At 34.8% G+C, this 26,046-nt stretch overlaps 1 protein-coding gene across 2 annotated transcripts in view; it reads left to right on the forward strand.

The window, feature by feature from the left end:
* The window catches only part of LOC150094924 (alkaline ceramidase 3-like), a 172,650-nt gene that overhangs the window by 125,490 nt on the left and 21,114 nt on the right, over nucleotides 1-26,046 (forward strand). For both annotated transcript variants that reach the window (XM_090411349.1, XM_090411350.1), the window contains 2 exons: nucleotides 14,064-14,119; nucleotides 23,313-23,414. In XM_090411349.1, the coding sequence (XP_090267475.1) occupies nucleotides 14,064-14,119; nucleotides 23,313-23,414 (158 nt within the window). The remainder of the gene's footprint in view (nucleotides 1-14,063; nucleotides 14,120-23,312; nucleotides 23,415-26,046) is intronic.

Below are 26,046 nucleotides of genomic sequence, written 5' to 3' on the forward strand. Positions count from 1 at the left end.
GAGAGTTCACCTTTGGTGAGGTTGTAATGAGATTGGTTGATAACCAGACAGTGGTCCGATGTTGGTTGGTTGCTCCTTTCCTTATGGCGTTGTAATTGTCTTGTGCTTTCCTGTAGTTTTAATGCTTGAAACTTTATTATTAATTGTTCTTTATTTTTGAGTAATAGGTGCTTGGCTGAATCGTCTGTGATCTTGTCTAGCATATTCCAAATTTCCGGATTAACGTAACTGGATAGCTCAAATTTTAGTCATAACACTTTGGCTTGGGTAGATGCTAAGTTCTTTCGTGCCTTGTGGATCTGTTCTCTTAACGATTTTTCTAGCCTGGCATAGATACAGAGCGCTTTAGTTGATGTAAATTTCTCTTTAGTTTAATGCAGTTAGGTATTAAGTTGCTCGCTGTCTCTACATAGTTTCAAAAAGGCTAGTCAATTAATTAACTTGAACTATGTATCTTTAGCTTACCATAGAGGCTGCACTGCTTGTGGGTCACATCTCCATGGATTATGATGACTCTTTCTTTTAAGGTTACACGGTGATCAGCATTCATATTTATGAATTTAGGGACACAAAACACACGTGTTAAAAAGATTATTTTACTGATTAATAATAAAATAATAACTTGACGTTTAGACCCCCCCCCCCCTGTATTGAGGTCATCAGAAGAATACATGTGTATTAGAATCAAGCTACATGCTGTTGCACTCTATACAGGTAAATTACATCTACGTTAACTAATCTTTTTTCTTAGCCTGCCCTCTAGTGATAATAAAAAATTACCATTAAACTACAATAAATTCTGCTAAAGTCCTCACGTACTAGGATTCTTCCAGAATTATACAGTTTATATTGTTATATTACGATTATCTTCTGGATTTGTACAGTACAGGTTGCTATTGAATTTTCAGGAAGGGAAAAAAAAAAAAAACACTTCACCAAGTCTTCTTGTATTGAGATTTTTCTTTGTGGTTGCTATGAAGGTTGCAGATGGGTCCTCCACATTCTTGGAATGGTTAGACCATCATTTTTATTCAGATTCGGATCATATTTGAGCATTTCACATGCTTTCTTAAATTTCCGCTCGAACCAGGTTTTGTTGCAGTGTAGGAACTTGTTAAGCGGACACACTGGCCCTCAAATCCCTAAAAAAATAACTGTGACATTATTCAGATAAAGAGAATGCCACTGTTGTTTTAAATCGGACAACCTACATTGAAAAAATGAACCATTTGGTATCGGACCACAACACCTACCAAATGGTAAATTACAACCCCACGCAAAGCAACAAAAAGAAAATTACTTAAATCAGTTAATACATGGCCAGAAGAAACAATTAAAAAATTAATACCGCACACCCAGAATTTATGGCCTGCCAAAAGTACACAAAACAGACAAGCCATTACGTCCAATTGTGGAAGGAATTGACTGTTCGAATTACTACTTAGACAAAAAATTAGCAGTCACACTCAAAGAATTGGTTGGTCATTCCCCTTCCTACATAAAAAAAAAAAAAAAAAAAAAAAAAAAAAAAAAAAAATACACAACAATTCATAAACAAAATTAAAAACATTACCCTCAATGACCAAGATCTATTAGTCAGCTTTGACATAACTTCCCTTTTCACCAATGTCCCAATCAGTGATACTATCTTACTCTTACAGAACATATTTCCACACGACATCACGGCCCTCTTTGCCCACGTACTCTGCTCTGGATATTTCGTGTGGCAAAAAATTTTTACCTTCAAAAAGAGGGTACAGCCATGGGCTCACCATTCCCCCCCCCCCCCCAATAGCGAACTTTTATATGGAAGACTTTGAGCAACAAGCTCTAGAATCGGCAATCCTAATGCACAAAATTTGGCTCAGATATGTCGACGATGTTTTCACCATTTGGCTGCGAAGCACTAGATACATTCCTTAGCCACCTGAACAAACAACACAGACGCATCCAATTCACCATTCAAATAGAAAAAAACAACTCTCTTCCGTTCCTAGACACACTTGTAACACGTGTGTCAGGCTGTCTCTCCTCAGTTTACTGCAAACCTACACACACAGGCCACTACATACACAAACCTCTTATTACTACCCAACACAAAAACTGGGGGTCATAAGCACTCTTAAACGCAGAGCTCAAACCTTTTGTTCAAATGAACAATCTCTTAACCATGAATATGAGACCATCAAACATACCTTTATAAAAATGGATACAATATAAAAACCATTCATAAAATCCTCCACAAAGATACCACTAATAACAAAAAAGATTTAGAGAATGCTATTGCTATACCATATGTTAGATGCATTTCAGAAAAAATAGACAGAACACTACACGAATACAACATCAAAACCACCTTTAAACCCCCGACAAAATTAAGACACCTACCCAGTTCTTCCAAGGATCCCCTGCCACGCTTAGCCCACCCATTGGTTTACAAAATAGATTGCGCATGTAACATACCATACATTGGGGAAAAACAGGGCGATCAGAAAGTATGAACATAAACGACACATAAAATACCTCCATTTTGGAAAAACCGGCCTTCCTGACCGGTTTTTTTTTTATAATATTAAAAATATTATTATACTGTAAAATATTATTATACAGTTATCCCCATGCAGTCTCATTGATGGAGACCCACACCAGCTTTCTCCTTAAACTTATTCACTATTGCTGCACTCACAACTACCTCTGGCAATTCATTCTACTCATTTACCACTTTCCAAGCCACCAACCTAGTCCACAAATCCTTACTAATCACACTTTTACACAACTTTCAAGGGTAATTTCTTTTGTGTGAAACTTAGAATCCCTTCAGTAACTTAAGTGTATATCATGTCCACTTGCTCAACTCTGTAACAAACACACCTTCAGTCTATGCTCATATGGAGCATTCCATAGATCTGTCACACCCCCTGATTTCCAAGAAACTCTAACCAAATCTGTACACAGTAGTCACCATGTGGCCACATACTTTTTTAAAGAGAAATGACTTCCTTATCTTTACTTGTCATGTGTTCTTCAACATCCAAGTAATCCTTTGAGATGTTTTGGCAACTTTTGCAATATGTCCTTTGAACTGCAAATATCTATCCAGATCTTCTAATTTTTTAGGAAATGCCAATGTAAACTAAACTAGTAATTATGAAAACCTTAATAAATACCTATACTTCAACAATGTTACGTTACCATCTTCAGGGATCACAGAACAATAAGTGCATGCAGGCACTCACACTAAGCAAATGAAGCTGGAGAAAGGCAATTTCATTTTATCCTAGAGTCTCTTAAAAGGTGTCCTAGTGGGCTAAATTCAGTTGTCTTGGCCATTGGGCTGACGATCTTAAAATGTAAGCTTCCCAAATTTGTTGAGGTGTTGGGGAAGTTTTTCAGAGCTGAGGCTGATTCAAAGACTCTTTTGTACTTATACTTGCTGCAGTATAGTAAAGTGGCCTTCTTCGTATTCTGTGATGGGTGTCCAATGCATGGTCAGCAAGTCCTCAGTGGCTGTATTGGTGGGCATGGATGTAGTCCTTATGTTTGGATATCCTGATATTGGCTGTCCTGCCTATTGGGGCGTAGTAGACAGTTTGCACCTGCAAGAAACTTTGTATACTTCGGGTAAGTCTAGGGGAAGTGGCTGGTCTTTGGTGAAGCAGATAAGAGATGCCAATTTCTGATGTGGTTTGTAACTAGTTGAGGCCATAGTTGACATAAATTGGTGTACACAGATTTAAGTCACCAAAGGCATCTCTTCATATATAGATGCACTAGCTTCACTTTTCTATGAGAAAAGATTGCTACCACCTGTGTTCTCTTGACCAACACCAATGAAGCTATTTTTTTAGAAGTAAAGGTTGCCACCACACTGAACGTCGACCTTTGGATGATCTTTTCCAACATCTCAAACACTTCAGTAGAAAAAGAATAAGATTTTGTCACATTAAAAAAATTTGGAGGTTTACAAAAGAACTTGGCTTTCAAACCTCAACTCCCTATCAACACAGTAATAAACCTATTATCACTTACCCTGAAGCAATCAGCACATTCATGCATGGCCACAACTTTGCTATAGCACCTAAAAAGATCCCTGTAGAAGAAATAATGATACAGGTAGAACGAGGTATCTGCAGCCTTTTCACCCATATTGCTAACAAATATATCAGACTATGTAGCCAGTGTTCTTACCCAAGCCAAACCACCAAAAAGCAACCTATCAAAAGAATTCAAAACTCTGCAAGAAATGAAAAGCAAAACAAAAAAAATAATTATTACTAAAGCAGATATTGGAAATGCCACCATGGTTCTAAACCAATCAGATTACGTAAGCTTGCATCTTTACTTTTAGATTGTTCTACCTGCCTCCTTATAGAATACGATCTCACTAGTCACTTCCACTAGCATCCAAATCAGAACACTCGATATGCTCCTTAAGAAGGTTACCTCCTGGCCTGTGGAAGTGACTAGCAGACTAAAACCTTTTTTCAAACATTTAGCCAAAGTGCTCATACTACATACTGTCAACATATCTTCACCCATAAAAACTCAGCCCACTTTAAAGCCAGTATAGAAAACTTCTCACTAAAACATACTGACATGGTCAGTTTTTGATGTCTCCTCCTTATTCACTAATGTCCCACTCAAAGATACCTTAGACCACATCCAAGACAAATTTTTTCCCGATATCATAGCCCTATTTCAATTCACCATGAACTCGAGCTGTTTCATTTATTATTATTACCCAAGACCTCATGGAGTCAAAGACTCATCTGGGAGGTCAAGGAAAATTCTACAAAACATAGATAAGAAAGCCATGGGTTCTCCATCTCTGGCCAACTTCTTTATGGAGACATTTGAAGAAAAAAGCCTTAAACTCTGCCCCACATAACCCCACTGTTTGGCTCTGCTATGTGGATGATATGCTTGCCACAATGCCTGAATATAAATTTCTCAACACACTTAAACAATCAACACCCCAGGATTTAGTTTAACTTAGAAAAGGAAAACAACAGCCTTCCTTTCCTAGACACTGTGATTACACACTAGCCTGATGGATCCCTGGCTTTCTCTGTTAACAGTACACCAACATGCAGGTAGATACATCCACCTCTCCCAACAATATGGGATTATAAAAACCCTATGTAACAAGAAAAAATCAGTTCAGATAACAATGCTCTAACTACTGAACTTAACCATATCCTTAACACTTTCTTAGCCAATGACTATAATCTCCCAAAAAAATTAAAACCAGTTAACCACAATCCTTCCCCTTTTACAGCAGAAATTACTCTAAATCTATGACCATTCCACATATCCGGGGTATCCGAAAAACTAACAAAAAATCCTAAGAAAATATGACCTTGCAACTAGTTATAAACCACATAAGAAATTGACATCTCTTATCTGCTCCACCAAAGACCAGCCAATTCCCCTAGACCTACCTGGAGTACCTGGCAGTTTCAACTGCAAGCTATGGCCAGACAGATAAGACAGCCAATATCAGGATATCCAAACACTAGGACCGCATCTGGTTCCACCAATACAGCCACTCAGAACATGGACACCCACCACATATGCTAGAAGGAGGCCACTTTGCTACACTGCAGCAAGTACAAAAGATTGCTTGAATCAGCCTCAGCTCTGAAAAACTTCCACCTTAACAAATTTGGGTGCATGAGACTGACCCAAATTTGAGAAGCTTACATTCTAAGATTGTCAGCCCAATGGCCAAGACAACCCAATTTAGCCTGTTAGGGGGCACCTTTTAACACTCTATGACCACTTCAGTTGCCTTTCTTCATCCATATTTGCTTAGGTGAGTGCCTGCATGCACATATCATTATTTTGTGATCCCTGAAAATGGCAATATAGCACTGCCAAAAGATAGGTAGTTATTAATTAAAATTTTTATACTTAATCATTTAGTTTACGTTATCATTTCCTAAAAAAATTAGAAGTATGTCTAACCAACATAGAAGTTTATCTACAAGAAATCTATCCAGATCACTAGCCTCATCAGTAATCTAGTATTATCGGTAGGATACAAACTATGTAATCTTTTCATCCTGAAGTGCATTATCTTATATTACATCACATTTTGCAACATTAAATTGACAACGACTGTCCTTTGCTCACACTGCTAATTTATTTAAATAATCCTGCAGGATATCTACATCAGCTTTATCAACTGTTGTCCTTTCCAGTTTTTCATCATCAGCAAATATCTCTGCCAACTTAAATCTTTTTCTATGTTATTGTAATATAAATTAGTAATGGCTCCAGTATAGAACCCTCAGGCACTCCTCTGTATACGACTCTCTGGTGTCTGCCACTTCCCCCCTCCCCCAACATCCATGTTACCATCTTCATATTCATTCGCATTTGCTCCAATTTTTATAATAAATTTTCCATGAGATATTCTGTCAAATGTCTTTATAAAGTCTTAACAGTATTATAATGTAGCCATTTCCTTTGTAACTCTGTCACTGTATTGTAAAAAGTGAATAAATTACTAAGGCAGGACCTACCTTTTATGAAGCCAAGCTGTCCACCATGTAGTATCATATTCCTATCCATCTACTGCTGGATTTTATCTTCAACTTTCCAGTACTTCAACTACTACTCCTGAGAGATTAATTGGTCTGTAATTTGTGTTTTTCTTCCTTGACTAGTTGTATAATAACTAAAACACTTTTTTTGAATGTTAGTCAAGTGGGTTTTAATTTATTGTCCTACATGTTTCGCCGATTTTTGCTATCGGCATCTTCAGGGAATACAATTGATAACCTATATGAAGGTAACAGACTAGGTTTTAACTGACAGTTCTTTTCATACAAAATTAGTATTGTGCAAGTAAAATGCACGTGTCTTGGGAACATGATTCATTTGTTACGAGACATAATGTAATTGGTGTGAAAGTTCATTTCTTTGATGTTTAGTGATCTGATTAAAGCTTTTCAAATTTCAGGTAGGATTAGACCATGATTCTTATTTAGGTTTCCTGTTGAACGGGCAACCGTAGCAGCCTCCTTGAAGGTTCTGGAATGGTAGTTCTCTTCTATATAGGGCATATGACTCTTATCCCACTCATTGAGATGATTGGAAGTGGTAAGAAAGGCCTGAAATATCTTGTCTGTTGTTTCTGACATATCCTATATGTTCTTTCTGTCTCATTTCGAACCTTCTAGAGGTCTGACCAATGTAACTAACACCACAGGAGCAAGGTATATTATATACTCCAGAGTACTTGTAGAATGAATGAGGGTCTTTCAGTGATCTTAAAAATTTTCGAATAGTATAGACTGGCTTGAATGCTACTCTAATATTGTGTAGTTTTAGAAGGATAGCCAATATTTTGGAAATACTGCTGACAAATGGAATAGTTATAGTACTGATGTATTGGGTGTCATCACGTTGTCATTTTGGTATATCCAAAAAGAGGATATTGTTGCAGAGTCTTTTAGGATAACCATTTAAGGATAGCTCTCTGGATATTATAGTTAATTCTTTTTGTAAGTCATCTTGGTCTGTTGTGTAATGTATAGCTCTTTTCTTAAGCATATGGATAATGCTAAGTTTCTGGGATATATGATGGAAAAAAAATTAAAAAATATCCCTATATCTGAAGATGATATACTAGCAAGCCTTGACGTCACATCTCTCTGTTTACGAACATTCCAGTTGTGGAAGTCATCAACATCTTAGACAACTTGTTCCCAAGAAACATCACTACTTTGTTCAATGATTGTTTAACTTCGAACTATTTCATTTGGCAAAAACAGTCTACAAACAACTTACAGGATTAGCCATGGGTAACCCCCTCTCTCCTTCTTGTGCTGACTTCTTCATGGAAGACCTAGAGGATAAAATCTTATCCCAAATTACCCCAAAACCGAAAACTTGGTACAGATATGTTGACGATATCTTTATCATTTGGAATCATACAAAACTAATGGATTATCTCAACCAAATCAATAGTTTCCACCATACCATCAAATTCACATTAGGAAAAAGATGAAAAACTTCCATTTCTAGACATCCTAATTAAAAAAAAATAAAAAAATAAAAAAAATAAAAAAAAACAGTATCAACCTGTCTGTGTATAGAAAACCTAAGAATACTGGACGTTACCTCAATTTCAACTTGTATCATCATGTATCCCAGAAACTTAGCATTATCCATATGCTTAAGAAAAGAGCTATACAGTACACAACAGACCAAGATGACTTACAAAAAGAATTAACTACAATATCCAGAGAGTTATCCTTAAATGGTTATCCTAAAAGACTCTGCAACAATATCCTCTTTTTGGATATACCAAAATGACAACGTGATGACACCCAATACATCAGTACTATAACTATTCCATTTGTCAGCAGTATTTCCAAAATATTGGCTATCCTTCTAAAACTACACAATATTAGAGTAGCATTCAAGCCAGTCTATACTATTCGAAAATTTTTAAGATCACTGAAAGACCCTCATTCATTCTACAAGTACTCTGGAGTATATAATATACCTTGCTCCTGTGGTGTTAGTTACGTTGGTCAGACCTCCAGAAGGTTCAAAACAAGACAGAAAGAACACATATGATATGTCAGAAACAACAGACAAGATATTTCAGGCCTTTCTTGCCACTTCCAATCATCTCAATGAGTGGGATAAGAGTCATATGTCCTATATAGAAGAGAACTACCATTCCAGAACCTTCAAGGAGGCTGCTACGGTTCCCTGTTCAACAGGAAACCTAAATAAGAATCATGGTCTAATCCCACCAGAAGCTTGGAAAGCTTTAATCAGATTACTAAACATCAAAGAAATGAACTTTCACGCCAATTACATTATGTCTCGTAACAAATCATGTTCCCGAGACATGCGCATCGTCTCGCACAATACTAATTTTGTATTGTCGTGACGACTCCTTTCTGTCGTGTTCTAAATCTATCTAGTTTCAAGTCACTTTTATGAATAATACAACTAATTAAGAATTGATCACCGATCTAAAAGTAGGGAAATTTATATTTATACTGCGCCACCCTATTCTTAGATTAGTCTATATAAATAGTAGGATCACTTCTAAATTAAGTTAACAGTCATCTCATTAGGCCGAATCATCTATTATATTTTTACTTGGGGTTCCCGCAAGATTCGAATATTTATGAACGGTGCAATAATAAGGAATTCAGGCAAACACAGTATTTAGATCAACAAAATAAAACATTTAATATATGATATGGTTAACAAATACAAGAACTCTATTTTAAAATGGAACTATACAATTAACTTAACACTTCTTCTTAGGTCACTGATGCTAATTCAATGTTCTAACTTTCATATACTATTCACAGTCTCAAAAACACAAATCTTCTTATCTCAAGTTAATATAACAATTTCACATCTTATTCAGTCTTCACAAATCTATCAGCTCAATGTTTATATTCACAGCAGGCAATAAACTACGTAAGCTATATTCCAAGCAAATATATTCCCGGACCTTGAGCATCAGAGGTATATTACAGTTAATGCTAGAATAGAGAAACTTATACAACTACTCTTACCAGACAAATTCTTCAATACATCAAATTATTGAGAGAGCACTTATGAATTAACTTAATTAACATTAGCGGAACACACATAACAAATATTCTCCATAGTTTAAACTGTATTACTGTAAGTCGCACTTCACTATTCCAAACAACAGTAATTAGGTACTAATATCTTTTCCTGTTCACTTTTCTCCAAGTAATCAATATAACCTTTTCCTAGGGCAACATAGAATTTAATCGTAATCCAGATTAACTAGAACTAATCAGAATTTTCGCATTGACTGTCCAGTTTCCTTTTATCTGATTACGGCATCACCCTTTCTTCATAACAACAGCAATTTTCGCTTATAACATTAAACTTTATGTTTCACTACTTATAGGTTCACTTCCGAACACTATACTCATAAATCTCTGCCCTGAGGATTATATAATCTTGATTCCGCAAAACTCTCTCCTCACTCCTTAATAATAATTCTTCTCTATCTCTCTCTTATCTATGACCTTCACTCCCTCTTCTCTATATATCTCTCTATCTGACCTTCACTCCCACCTTACGTTCGAACGCCACGCTCTACTCCACTCGTGGTTGTTTACGCGTGCGTCTCCATGACAACAGACTGCACGTAAACATTTCGCTAATGTAATGTATGGTCTATTGTTATTCATGAGTGATTACATAACATTAAATATTTCACAAAATAAAACAACAGAATATTTAAGCAGCTACTTTAACTTTTTGATTACGTATACAGTTAAATATAAATTAACACTTTACGTTACACCATATATATTTAGTTACACAAAATTCTAAACATATTATTATTTTATAAGTTAATAGCAGGTCATATTTTGAGTAAATATTTAATTAGTAATTCTTAATTAAGGAATAATAAACAATTTTATATAAACCATGATTAATATTTAATAAGCCATGTTAAATGTGAATGAAAAATAATAAATTACATAACATAGCTTCATTCACAATTTAACAGTATGAAAAGAACTGTCAGTTAAAACCTAGTCTGTTATCTTCATATAGCTTACCAATTGTATTCCCTGAAGATGCCGATAGCAAAAATCGGCGAAACATGTAGGACAATAAATTAAAGCCCACTTGACTAACATTCAAAAGAAGTATTTTAGTTGGTCTGTAATTTGTTACTTCTGTATTGGAGCCACCTTTTATATAACGGAACTATCTTATTTTTGTTCCCTCCACAATGGTTTCTTTTTTTTTTGCAGGTCTCACTTTATCTCTACTCATCCACTTAAACTCCCTACTTGGTTTATCCTTTTGACCATGATATGTAGTCTGATACTGCTTCTCTCAAACAATCGTAATTTGCTTCCCATGCACTGCTGATTGTCTACCCACCTGTTATCCTTGCATAATGTCATTACCAGCTCATTCAGATTCCAAACCTGAGGAACTACACCCAGCTGTTCACAACCATACCTGCACTCGCACTCCTTTGTCTCAGGGCTGGCTAGACACGTGCTTGATTTCTTGGCCCTAATTTCCCTGATTCTGTACTTCTGTACTCTCACTGAACAACACTTTCTCTAAACATCTAACTCCAAAACCATTCACATGTAGTCCATCAGGCATATATGTCCTTTTGTCAATCAAATTCACTCCACACATGAACTGCACAACCTTTTCATTCAATCATGGCCCTTCTCAATTCTGCTCTATCATACCAAGGCAAGAGAGACTATCTTTTACTTTCTTGCTCTTCATTTTCGCTTTCAGTGAATCTTTTACATAATCTCTCATAGATTATTTCTCATCTTTCAAATCATTTATGCGTGTCAAAACAATCTACTCTTTCACTTCTACCTTCTGCAAACTTCACTATACATCCTTGATCTTTGCACCTGGGAAACATGCTTTCATCACTTTCTCATCAAGTACACCTCTTATCATTCAATAGTCATATAACACTTTTTACTTCTAGTTTCTTGAACTTTTATACTTGTCCCATTCACTTTTTCTTTCATTCTCTTTCCTGATGATGTACTGCATGACTTGTTTTTACAGTCACTCCAGCTCACGTTTTGTCCTGTGACATTGTTCACATAAGTGTGCCATTCTTCTCAGCACTGTCACCTCATCACATTATTACTTTCATTCACTGCTTCCATTACATTCTCCACAACACTTTCACAATCCTGCCTTACATTTTTAAGATTAGTCAATTCATTCTTTAGCTCTCAACACAATTCTTATTTCTTGCACTCACTAAGGAAACATTTCCAAAACACTCGCACTCTCTCTCTCTCATACCACAGTTCATTCACTCTCAGCAATAAATACATTGAACACATGTTGTATTCACTAAATCTTGCATGTTGATAGCATTCGATATTGAAGACTTGGCTGCCATTCTTTTGTCATACTCATCAGTGCCATGAATGTAGAACACTTTTGACATAATGTTGTATAATAATAGTCACAGTTAAATACATGTAACAGCATGGTCAAATAAAAAAAAAAATACCACCAATGTTCAGCAATATTGTGAGTATTTAAAAAAAATAAGTACTTATCTGAACAACACATGCATGATACATCTGCTTGTAAGGATGATGCTAGCTCCCTTCTTTTCAAATAATTTGCATGCTGGATTTTTAGTGTTATATATTCAGAGTGAGGAAAAGAAAATGAGTATTCAATGTTTGAAAGGAAAACATTAATTACGAAAACAAAGTCAGTCAAAAACATTTAGAACATTGCACAAGCTGTCATGGATAAGATTTAAAGAATTGTTTGACTAGTGAACTGACATATTTTTATTGCCAAAAGAGAAATCAGGAAAGTAGCAGATTAAATAATTTTAGTTAAAATTATTTTAATGAAAAGATTTAACTGAAGATTTTATTTGAAGAGAGACATTCCTGTAAGAGCATCCCTCTTTAAGGAACTTAGTGATGTTTCGTAGCATCTTTAAGTTGATGGAATTAATTTTCCTTTTTAGTTTCTTTAATTAAATTACTTTTCATAAGTGGCTTGAGTAGTTTTTGTAGATTAGTACTTTGTTTTCAGTTTATGTTGAGGTAGGAAAAGAACAGTAGTGCAAAGTGTCCTCTAAGTTAGTACTATTGTATCACCCTTGTCATATATTTTTGGATGCTTGTTAGAACTGTTTCAAGATATTTTACAAATTTAATGATTTTAAAACCATTAAGAATATGGAACTTCAATCTACTTAAACTTATCAAACTATTGATTTTTTTTTTTCTTCAGTAATCGGAAGAAAAAAGTTTTGATTATTGTACAAAAGTACTGTCACAGAATAATACTCACAAGAATATCTTTTGGTGGAAAAATTAACATGAAATTAAGATTTTTCCAAAATATTGCACATAGTCTTTAATGCTTAATCTAATTAGATTGTTTTTATAGACATTAAATTCATAATAGGTGTGAAGATTTTTTCATCAAAATGTATTGAAAACCCATGTTTTTCTAACTCTAAGAGTATTTTCCATTGGGCTGTTGAAATATTCTTCATGTGCTGATTTCAACAGCATTAAATAATATCAGATCTAGATTGTGATGTTCTCTTTGTTAGCAAAATATAAGAAAGTTCTAATAAATTAAACAAGCATGCCACAAGTAATTTTGTCCTAAACTTGGATAATATTATTGTCGATGAACATTTACTTTATTCAAGATTTCTACTCAAGGAATTTTTAACCAATAGACTAATTGTCCCTTTAAGTGTTAAAGAGACCATGGAACATCTGTTGTCAACATTTTAGAATCTGTAAAATTCATTTATTTAATTGGTTGGCTTCAGCTAACTCAGAAATCAGTTTGATCTTTCAACCATCTGTGTTCACTCCTTGAAGATTAAGAAAAGGTGATCTCCCTTTCCTTTTTTTTTTAGAAGTTCCCCTTTTATTTTTTTTCTTTGCATTTTTCTCCTATTATTTCTGTATATTACTATAATCAGTTACTTGTGTGAAGAGATTTAATTTTTCTCATTCACAAAGTCCTTCCTTTCATGCCTTTTTTTTTTAATTGCCTTTTATTGTTTTTAGCACTTTTAATTTTTATCTTTTATTACTCTAGGTCTTCGAGGGTATTTTTTTAATACGATTTATCTGATTTTTGCTTCCAACAAAATGCTTCTTTGGATCACTTTATTTCCTTTGCAGCACTCTAGTCATATGGACTTCATTTTAATGTTGAACCAAATCAAGCTTCACTTGAGAACACCTGAGTGATCTGTGACCTCTTTAGCAAGTAAGTACTAATTTATCCCCCCCCCTGCTGTTTTCAAGATTAATTCATTTTGTATCATTCATTGCTATAGATATATTTATTATTTATTTATTTTATTTATTATTATTTTTTTTTTTTGAAGCCAGCTTTTATAGTGTCATTTGTGTCTAAAAATACACAAAATTGCACTATTATAATTAAAATAAAATTGTTCATATTACAATGAAATTTAAAATTTTGACACAAATTTTTATTTTATTTGATATGTAATTTTTTTTTTCTTGAAGATATCGTATGGAGTCTTAGTTGGTGCAACATTATTAATTAATTTGCACGTTGCACAGTAAGTGAATTTATGTATATTTTTGCTTGTTCTAATTTTCATACTTTATCAGGATATTTCAACTGTAATTTTTAATATTGTCATCATTAGCCTGCCATCCTGTGTCAGTTTATGCTTAGATATTTTTTGTGCAGTGTATGTGTATTGTCTTTAAATTCTCTTATACTTATTTGTTGGGGGGGGAGATCTAAACAAACTATGCATGAAGCAGGGAAATGATAAAAACAATGGAAAGAAATTCTTTTTTTTTTTAATACTACAATGTTCAAATTTTCTGGTGTTAATACCTTGAAATGAAATCAGTCCTAGAACAGAACCTCAGTTTCCCCCTCATTTCTTTTATATAATGTATAGGAATTATGACAATGTTTTGCAGGTTTTTTATCTAGATATTGTGGTGTCAAACATATTTCTGTCTCTTTAAAGTTTGTTTCAGGTAAGGTGGAATTGAGGAGACTTTGGAACATGTGATAATAGTTGACCAAGTGGTTAGCATACTTGCTTTCCATTTAACAGGTTGCAGTTCAAATCAGTTCACCAAAAATTCTTCCCCAGAAAATTAATCATGAGAAAATTGAAATGATATTGTAATGATACAAAAAAAAAAAAAAAAAAAAAAAAAAAATTCAAAACAAGAAATATTTTAGAAAATATTGTTTGTATCATTGTGCACATCTCGTTATACCTTGACTTAAATACATTCACTGTCTCTGCACTTCATATACTTTCAGCCAGTGCATTCCACTCTCCATGCAAAAAAAAAAACGGCTCCTCACACTCTCCTTATACAGCTTCTAGGGATGGCCTCTTGTTCTTCCCCCCCCCCTTTCCTCTTATTCACCATGCTCTGCAATTTGCATTCTCTCAATCTGTCCTCATACTCCACATTCTAGAGACCTGAAACTGACTTAGTCAGTCATCTCTGAACCCTCTCCAACAGCTCATCCCCTCTGAAAACCAGTTGATCAAATCTGTGCACAGTAATCCATATTGGTCTGATCAAAGCCTTGTACAGTGGAATCATAATATGCTGTGCCTTGAAATTTTAGCAAAATCTCTCTAAAATTTCAGCTCCCTATCCACAAATCACTCCCAGATCTTCTTCACTTTCTCTAAGATATTCCTGCAAATCTTATACTCTGCATCCGATCTTTGCTTCTCAAATTTTGAAACCTTGCACTTTACTACATTGAACTGACATCCTGCATATTTGCTCATTCATCCAGACTATTCAAGTCCTTTTACAAGGCCACATTCTACACCTGATACCTCTCTTCAGCTTTGCATTATTTGATTAACAACTGTACATCACCAGTCACTCTTCTCAGTGTTATTTACATACAAATTAAACAACAATGGCCCTAAAACAGATCCTTGGGACACCCTACTAATGACTGATACCTATCACACAATCAGTCTTCATTCTAACACTAATCTACCATCCAATCCTATCTGCTCCAGTTTGACTGATAGATTGCCACATGATAAGCTGGTAAAATCATTTGAAAAATCTAAATATACTGCATCCCTCCCTTTGTCCAATGCATTTGTCACCATGTTATAAGTAAGTAGATTGCTAAAACACAATCTTCCTTGAGCAGAACCTGTGCTGCTGTCAATCCAGTTCTGAATCCTAGTCCTCAACACCTTGACCAAACTTCAGACAAGCAGATTGGCCTATAATTTGAAGCCTTAGTTTTGTTCATCCCCTTTATGAAGCAGAACAATTTCATTCTCTTTCCACTCCTTTTGGAACTTAGCCAGTCTAAGACTCATATTAAAAAGGTAAGTTTAAAACTGTTAACTCCCTAAAACATTCCCTCAAGACACATGGTGATATACAGTCAAGTTCTCTGGCCTTATTGACATGTTGACTCAATTTCTTTATATACCTCCTGCTCGCTCAACATCAGTGGTTCTTTGCCATTCTCAAGGCGGGGAAGAACCACTGATGTTGCTCTCAATTTCTGTTGTTTCTTTATAAGGATAGAATACTTTAATGAATTGCTTATATTCACATCTCTAATATACCCTTTTCTGTGGTTATCATTCTACCATTGCTGACCAACATCATCCTCCTCCCATAATCATTCTACCTTCTACTGGCTGCATATTGCAAAAATTCCCTAGGATTACTCCTAGGAACTTTTTTGCTCCTTACCAAAGGTGACTCCTTTGGTAAGGATAGCAAAAGTGAGCAAGATTAATCTCAATAATCAGTCATGTGACTGGTTATTGCCACTTGTCTTGTGCTACCTCTGCAATGCCTTTTTCTTATAGATTGCATGTTTTACCTATTTAACCTCCTGACCTTTGGAATACTGAGTGTATTCCAAAGGTCATATTAATCCTTTTTTTTTTTTTTTTTTTTTTTACTTAGATACTACATTCTTATTTGGTAGTTACAGGGTGGTTAGGAAGTAAGAGCACCAAATTTTAAGAATGTGTTTTTATTTTTTTTCACCTTTCCCTAATTTATCTGGCAATTAGCACTTTTTTTTCTTTTTTTTTTTACTGAACTAATTTGGAAGATGAGGTACTTTCAGTTTTTTGTGTGGTTCCCACCCACAAAAGGTTATTAGTAAACCTATAGTGCATTTGTAACATGGGTGGATAGTCTAAGGATTTTTTCCCCATTTTTATCAATTATATATATACTTTTTTATTTTTTTTTAATTTTTACATAGTCTGGAAACCTTGCTATATAGACCAAACATGAAACTTTTTCAAGCCACTTCAGGCCTCCAATAAGCCGGGTGTTGGTCGCACACCAGGCAATGAAATTCATCCCCCCCCTAAAGACAATCGCAAACATCCATGCTTACTGCCAGATCCGAACCTATGACCTGTCGGTCATGGGTTCAGATCTGGCAAGTGCAGTTATGCTAACCGCTCAGCCAACGAGACCATCAGTATATTTTGGAACATACTCCACTTTTCGTGCATAGCAAAGAGGCACCAAAGGCTGTTATTGTTTTACAGTGCTAGTTCAAGATTGTATGCACCCTTAAATAATCATGTTAAAGATAACACTGAATTACAAACTTTCATGATGTAAATCAGCTTAAGACAGTGGTTCCCAAACTGTCCACCATTGCACCCAGGGGGCACTGCGAAATATTCCAATATTTTCACTGAAATGACACTTAGTCCATGTGGTTTTATAATCAGACAATTGATGTAATGATAGAAAGGACATCTAACAGACACTACAAATTTGATTCCAAGATTTGAGAAGATGTGCAGTGAACAACAGGCTCACCTGTCCCACTAATTAAGATTTATTTATTCAATGATTTGATTGTTCAAAATAGGTACTTATTTAATACTTTTTGCATAAATTATTTGTGAATTTGAAATATGTGTTTCATTTTTTTTTAAAAAAATTAACCAACCTGACCACACACACACTGCAACTGTTAGTTAGGCCTATGTTCTGACTTTGGGCACTGTGGAAAAATCCTGATACACTAAAGGCACTGAACTGAGAAAGTTTGGGAACCACTGACTTAAGGCAAAATTCTCATCTTTGTCTGATATACTAGTCTTCACCTTATTTCCCAATACCAGTATTTTATGAAACAAAGTAATTTCTGTGACCAGAAGTTTAGAGATTTGCTGCATGTAGTCAGAAAGTGTGATGTGTCATTTGCTTCTTTAATCTTAATGCTTGCATTTCTCATAATGTTTTTTTGTATGATGTGATGTGACTATTTTTGTTTCTCGAGTGATATATTGGTTTGACTGACTTTGAAAGGTCAGGCTAACTTATGAGGGCCATAAGCCACAGAAATTGCTTCTTGATGCTCGCATTGCTTTTATTGATGTAATGTTGCTATTGTTTTAAATTGAAATTCTGTTACTCTTTAAAAAGGCTTTTTTTCAGCCCTTCAGAAAGACTTTTCAGTATACTTTTTTCCTCCTCCTGATGATGATGATCATATAATGCTTATCATTCCACAGTTGCATTAATTTTAAAAGGCAAAGAAAAAAAATTGTAATTATACTTGCAGTGTGAGCTCTGTTCAGTTCAGTTCAGTTTTTTTTTCCCCCTTAAAAAAAAAGTCATCGAAGAAATAGAACACTTTTAAGAGTTCTGGATTTAGAATCAAATAGAAAAAAGAAATGTTTCGGTACTGAATTGATTTGAGATAATTTTTTTTTTCAAGACATTAAAATGTATATGAGAGAAACAGCAGATGATTATGCTACTTTTAAGATTGGTGCTGGTTTGTTAGATACAAGAAAAGAATAAATATGAAAAAACTTGCAGCCTAGTGAGTCTGGAGGTGTTAATCATAATACAGCCAAAGAAGTTTCTACAACATTATCAAAAATTATTTTAGAACAAAGCTACTGTTCTTATCCAATTTGCAGTTTTGATGAGGCTGACCTTTTCAGAAAGATGGAATCGCAGATTTATTGCAGATGAGGTGACAAATTCCGGTATTCAAAATTTCAAAAGATCATCTAATCCTGCTACTCGGTGGGAATGCTTTGGGATACCATAAACTAAAGCCAGGTGTAGTTTGCCACTCTAAAAAAAAGCTGAGGACTTTCAGGGATGATGACAAGGTGACATTGCTGGTTATTTGGAATTCTAATTAAAAAAAAGTAACATCTCTGCTATTTCAAGATTGGAGTGGGTTATAAATTACTTTGCTTTGTTTTGACTATTGAAAATATTACACTAAGAATGATTAATCATTTAAAGGATGACTGCTCTTTGATAAGTGAAAAATATCATTTTTACATTGAAATGTAAAAATGGTATTCTTGCTTCACTTACTGCAACCTATGGATCAAATAATTGCAACCTTCAAATGCTTCCATTTATACTGTACAGTTAGTGAAGCTGTAGGAGCTGCCGTGCAGATGAAACTATAAGCCTGAAAGACTTTTGGAAAAGATATCTTAGAAGTCCGAAACATTGACCATTGCTGGAAAAAATGTACTTGCAGTTTGTATCTGATTTGCAGGATTCTTAAAATTAAAGAGCAAATCACTCGGGAAGTTATAGAAATTGGATTATGGTTAAACTTGGAAAGGGATGCTTGAGATGTAACAGTTATTTGGTTTTCATTCAGTTCAATTCATAATTTGATTTAACTGAAATGGAGAAGAAATTTAGAGAAGAGGCAGATAATGGAAATAGTATGAATCCTCCTACAAATGTTTTGACAGTCAAACTTCTTGCAAATGATTCTTTAAATGAAATTGGAGTGGCTTTAAAATCATTACAGGATCTTCTTCTTTGAGTGCAATCTCCTATCGGAGGTCGGCGACCACCTTGGCAAATTTTGAGCGATTCTCAGCTATACTGAGCAGTCTCTCAGAGTTCATACCAGTCCACTGTCTGATATCTGCCAGCCAAGATTTTCTTCATCTTCCTTGTCCTCTTCTTCCATTTATCTTCCCTTTTATAATCAATTGAAGTATCTTATATTTTTCATTACGAAGTAGGTGACCAAGATATGCAGTTTTCTTTCTTTTTATGGTATCTAAAAGTTCACGTGATTTCCCCATTTGTTTCATTACTTCCTGATTGGACGTTTTTGCTGTCCATGGGATTTTTAACATTCGTCTGTATAACCACATCTCAAAGGCTTCAAGTCTTTTTATTGATGTTGTCTTCAAGGTCCAAGTTTCTGCACCGTACAGCAGTACAGACCATACATAGCATTTAACGATGCGTGCTCTACGTTTTAAACTGTGGTTACACAGTGTTGATTTCATCAAGAGAAACTTTTTTCTTGCCATTTCAATTCTAACTTTTATTTCCATTTCTGGATTGCAGTCTTCATTTAACCAGCATCCGAGATATTTAAACTTTGCCACTCTTTCTATTTGTTTCCTATTTAAAGAAAGTGCTAAATTAAGAATTGGTTTCTTACTTATGACCATGAATTTAGTTTTGGTGATATTTATTTTTAATCCCATTTTTTCACTCTCTGCATTTATTAGCTCCAAAAGATTTTGAAGATCCTGAATATTGTCAGCCAGAAGAGCTGTATCATCGGCATATCGGATGTTAGTGATGATTTCACCATTTACACTAATCCCTTCCTTTCTTCCTTCCAAGACTTTTTGAAATATGGCTTCTGAGTAGATGTTAAAAAGAAGAGGTGACAGCACACATCCTTGCCTTACTCCTCGTTTGATGTTAATGGAGTCTGTAATAATGTCATCAACTTGAACAGATGCCTTTTGGTTCCAATATAAGTTTTCAATGATCCTGATGTCTTTACCATCTAATCCAATTCTTTTTAATAGTACAATCATTTTAGCATGTTGGACTTTGTCAAATGCTTTCTCGAAGTCGATGAAGCGAATATTACCTTGTTTTGGTCAATACATTTTTGAAATAAGATCTGAGAACAGAAAAGGGCCTCTCTTCTTCCCAAGCCATTTCTAAAGCCGAATTGGGTATCACTGATGGTGTCTTCACATTTTCTGTATATTCTTTTTTGAATTATTTTCAGAAACATTTTGAGAACGTGACTCATTAGGCTGATCATTCTATAGTCATTACAAGTTTTCGCATTTACTTTTTTAGGTAGCATGATGAAGGTCGACTGTAGCCAGTCTTGAGGGATTATGCCTGTATCGTAGATCTTATTAAATAGCTTTACTAATATGTTAATGTTGTCACCTTCTAATAACTTTACTATTTCTGCAGGTATTCTATCTGGTCCTAGGGCTTTACCATTTTTAGCTGAGTTCAATGCACATTCTACCTCTGATTTTAGAATGCATGGACCTTCCATATGTTCATAAGTATTTTCTGGGTTCTGTCTGTCATCAGTAAAGCGTTCTTCTATATATTTCTCCCATTCTTGTATTTTGTCATCCTTTTTGGATATAATTTCTCCCTTTTTGTTTCGAAGGATACAGAATTGTTTTTTCTTATATACCTGAGGTCTCTTTCATCTTTTTGTGTAGATTAAAATTGTCATGTTTTTCCTGTAGAATTTCTATTTCTTTACATTTTTCATTCATCCAGATTTCTTTTGCTTTTTTGATCTTGTGTTTAATAATTTTATGAACCTCTGTATATTTTGTTGGATTATGATTTTTATATGATCTGCGTTGATCCATGAGAGAGAGAATTTCGTCAGTCATCCAATCTTTCTTTTTTACTGCTCTATTAGGACATAAGGTATTGGTACCTTTCTCTATGAAGACAGATTTCAATTTGTCCCACGATTCCTCATGATGTCATCATTCTTGATAAGTACTAGCTTTTGATTCAGATCTTGACTCAATTTGCTTCTTATCTCTGTGTTTTTTAATTTTCCCAAATCAAACCTTTTTTGTTGATGTTTCTTAAGCATAGCTTTCAGTCTAAATCGTAACTCTGCCACATTACAGGATAATGACCCAAATGCCAAATTAATTTGAATTAATTTTGTTTTTTACCAGTGGAGTTGAACTTGTACCAACTTTGTCATTGGTCATGTCATACTGTGCTTTTCATCTTTTAAATTGTATTTTAAAATTGGATAAATTTAGACTAAATGTGTAGTATGGATTATTTACTAAGGAAATCAATATATCAAAGCTGAAATCAGGAGATGCGTTTTTTATTCTTGTTTAGAGGAGATGTGTGGAGGCTAAGAATCTTAGTGGATAACATTGCTGGTAATCTTTAATTTAGATATTTGTTTAAAAAAATACTTCATAGGCTTGATACACATCTAAATCACAAATGTCATATCACATAACTCTGTAAATGCAGAATCACTTTAAAAAAAAGAGAAAAAATGATGCACTTGTTGCCACTGCATTTTAACATAGAGAATTTTTGTGTATGTAAAAGTGCATATAGTGAATGAATATGAATGATATTTCTAAATCACTTAGGGAATTGAACAACGTAGATCCGAATATAAATTAAATTATACTTTAATAAATATTTCCGATATTTTGGCAACGTCACGTTGCCATTTTCAAAAGGAACTTACAAAAAAGGCACGTGCACACAGCCTAACACAGTAACTGAGAATGAAGATATGAAGCTATCGTTCTCCTAGAAGTCCTGATGGTGCCCTCTAGTGGGCTAAGTAGGTGTTCTTGCCGTTGGGCTGATGTATGTCTCCCAAATTTGGGGCAGTCGCATACAACCAAATTTGTCGAGGTTTGGGGAGTTTCTTAGGGCTGAGGCTGATTCCATAAATAGTCTTTAGAATTTGTATTTGCTACAGTGTATTACTGAGGCTTTCTTTCACCGTATTCTGTGGCGTATATCCAGAGCATGGTCTGCATGACCAGAATGGCTGTACTTGTGAAACCGGATGTAGTCCTTGTGTTCAGAAATTCTGATATTCGCTGTCCTGCCTGTTTAGCCAAAGTACGACAGTTTACAACTGCAAGGGACCTGGTATACACCAGGTAGGTCTAGGGGAAGTGGTTGGTCTTTGGTGGAGCAGATAAGGGATGCCAATTTTCTGTAAGGCCTGTAACAGGAGGTGAGGTCATGTTTTTTTAAAATTTTGGTAATTTTTTTGAGGTGCCTCGGATGTAGGGAATGGTGATGGATTTAGAGTAATCTTTGTTGTGGAATGGGGGGGGGGGGCTATGGTTTGTAGGTTTTAATATTTTTTGGGTGGGGGGTAGCCATTGGCTGAGAAAGTGTTGAGGATGTGATTTAGTTCAGTGTTGAGGGCCGTGTCGTTAGAACAGATTAGTTTAGCCCTGTTGTATAGTTGTGATGGGGGGGGGGGGGGTTGTTGGTGAATGTATCTGCCTGTATGAGTGGGTTTTCTATAAACTGAGAAAACCAAGGTTCCGTCAGGCTGGCGGGTGACTAGTGTGTCTAGGAAAGGGAGGCTGTTGTTTTCCTCTTTTTCCAGGGTGAACCTGATTCTGGAGTGTTGGTTGTTTAAGTGTGTAAGGGAGGAAAGGAGTGTTTCAGAGCCACGTGGCCAAATAGATTCTCGATGATTAATGATATTGTAAGCATATAATGTGTGTGTACTAAAATATGTTTATCATTTGAAATTTATAATTAAATGTTAAACTTTATTTTAATTTTTTTTCATAACCTTATTAAATACTTACCTTTATAGCCATGTAAGAAATTATAATACATATAGATTTGAAATTTAAGTTGCTGTGTTTCTCTTAATGCTTTGTTTCACTGCAAATGGTTTCTAATATCACAAACTAATATATGTTAAATTGTAAATTATAGCACGTTACCATGCCAAGTGAAATTATTTGTTGCAGCAACAATTTTCTACCTAACTGGCTTTGCACTGTGGAATGTGGATAACATTTTTTGTCCTCAGCTCACGTAAGGAAATGCAATTTTTTTAATGTTAGATTTAAAATGTTTTTTCCTTATTAAATACTTTGACTATACTCATCAGCATTGTGTTTTGTTATTGAGTCAATGCTCTTTAAAAATGTCTCATCTTGTCCTGCTGAAATAGTTTAAAAAATGAAAATAATAAATAACTTAAACCATTTAGTCCCTCCCACCACCTATATATGAATTGCTAAAAATTCATAAACCCAATACCCCTTTCCATCCCTAGTAGATGCTACTGAATCCTCTCTCTTTTAAGTTAGTTAAACAGTTGGTTAAATTCTTAACCCCACTCACAGGTCATTGTTCTTTTTTTTTATTAAATATTCCACATGTCAAATCTTTAATCCAAATTTTAATTTTAGATAACTATATCGTGGTTTAACTATAACCAATATTCCTCTTTCTGACACTTGCTTTCAATGGTGCCTCTTTGTACAGGTTGGATGAACAACATAAAATTTTCACTAATTGAAGTTTTATTATACGACAGTGGGTTGAAAAGTTCTTGACCATAGATTGCGACACTATCAGAAAGATTTTTTTTTTTCTAAGTTGGTACATCTGTCATAAGCATCCATGTGAAATTGCAAGTTATTCTATCAAGTAGTTTGTTTTATACAGCTGTCTGAAGCAAAAGTGTTGTCTGTATCCCACAAAATGGATAAAATTAAGTATCGTGCGGTTATAAAATTCATTGTAAAAGAAGGTTTAATGCTAAAAGAAATTCATTCAAAGTTCATAAAAGTTTATGGGCACTCTTCTCTTTTGTTTTTGACAATTAAGAAATGGGCTGCCGATTTTATTGTGACAGTACTAGCCTTGAAATGATCCACGTGAAGACTTCCAAAAAGAAATCTTGGTCGTCGTCTGAACACATGGAGGAAGTGGATGCTATGTCAGGTCGGATAGGTGCTTCTGCATTTGAAGTGTTTGTGTTATCGCCTATTGGTCGGGGTTGTGACCTCAATTTTAAGTTGTGAAGCTTCCAAACCTCGGAGATTATGTAGGGCCTGTGTATGTTGATAGCGTTAGCATCAGATTTTATGGCTATTGTTTCCGATAGCCATAAAATGTGACACTAACTCTATCAACGTACACAGACCCTACATAATCTCAGAGGTTTGGAAGCTTCACAACATAAAATTGAGGTACAACCGACCAATAGGCAATAACACAAACACTTCAGAAGCACCTACCCAACCTGACATAGCATCCACTTCCTCCATGTGTTCAGACGATGACCAAGAATAGTCTAAACGGACCGCACCCCATCAACTCCCTTTCCTCCCAAAAAAAATCAGTTGCTTTTTTCAACCCCTTTCATCCTTTCCCACCCTATATAAATATAAAAAAATGCTTCACCCATCCCTTATAATATATGTGTGTATATATATTATTCAAAAAAAAAAAAAACCTGTTTTTTTCCGTTTCTGTTTTACTTCTCCCACGTTGCCTAATCCCCCCCCCCCACACACACACACACACACATGCACACAGTAGTTTGGGCATCGCAGAAAGAAGAAAAGCCACAGCACTCAGAAAAGAAAAAAAAGGTATGTGCAAATTTCTCTTCCTTTGTGCTACATATATTTATTGGTAAATATACATCTACAATGCCCTAAGAATCCGTGAGTAAAAAGCCAATGACATTTAAACAGGGGCACTCCTAAACAGAAGCAGGCAAAATAGCCGTAAATGTAATAATAAATGTACTTAAGTTTTGTAGTTGGACTGACAGCCATAACCAGTAGCTGTGATATGCTCTAAGACGTTTTCTGCCTGAAAATTGAGATTTGCTGCATGCTGTAGTAAATGTGTATTTTTGTTATTAAAAGCTTTGGGTACTTTAAAGAACAGGTAGTATTTGAGGGCCTTTGCAGGCCAGGGGTGTTTTTAATTCTTGATGCACATGTTTCTGGTATTAGCTTTCAGGTAGTGCTCATATAGGTTTTTAAATTAAAATTCATTGATGTGGTATCTGTTTGTTTTATTGGTGTTTAGAAAATATTTCATGTTTTGAGAAAGGCTTTTTTTTTTTTTTTTTTGCAATACCCTTTCAAAAGCAAAAACAGTCACACGATACCAAAAAAAACCCACTGAAATGTGTACCAAGAAGGAAATGCATCTTTTAATAAAAGATGTAGATCTGATGGTACGTTTTTAAATCTGCTAATCTTTCCTAGCTTTAATTTGTTTATGTATATATTTGTATAATTCATTTTATTTTATTTATTTATTTCTTAATAAGTTAAGAAATTATTGGCTTTCTTTAGTTATCTTACATTAGCTACTTAGATGGTGTTTTTTTAGAATTGTTCTGATCCAGTACTGATTATGCCTTAGGCAAAAATTCTAGTTCAAGTTTTTTACGAGTTTTCCTCACCGTTTTTAGAATTCTTTTGATTAAGCATACACTTCTTGTATGTGGTGCTGGAAAGCTAACTTAACCTTTCACTGATATCAAAATCCAATCTGAAGAAGTTATCACATTTTACTGCTACACACAGCAAAGTTGTGGTCTGTGAGCATGTCAAAGCAACTGAGCATGGCTGCCGGTCTTGTTACAAACTTAAATAATTTTTAGAGAAAATTTCAGGTTTTTTTTTTTTTTTTT

The sequence above is a fragment of the Typopeltis vanoorti genome, chromosome 21 (assembly GCF_054136105.1).
Source record: "Typopeltis vanoorti isolate ZY-2024b chromosome 21, IOZ_Tvanoo_1.0, whole genome shotgun sequence".
Taxonomy (NCBI): Eukaryota; Metazoa; Arthropoda; class Arachnida; order Uropygi; family Thelyphonidae; genus Typopeltis; species Typopeltis vanoorti.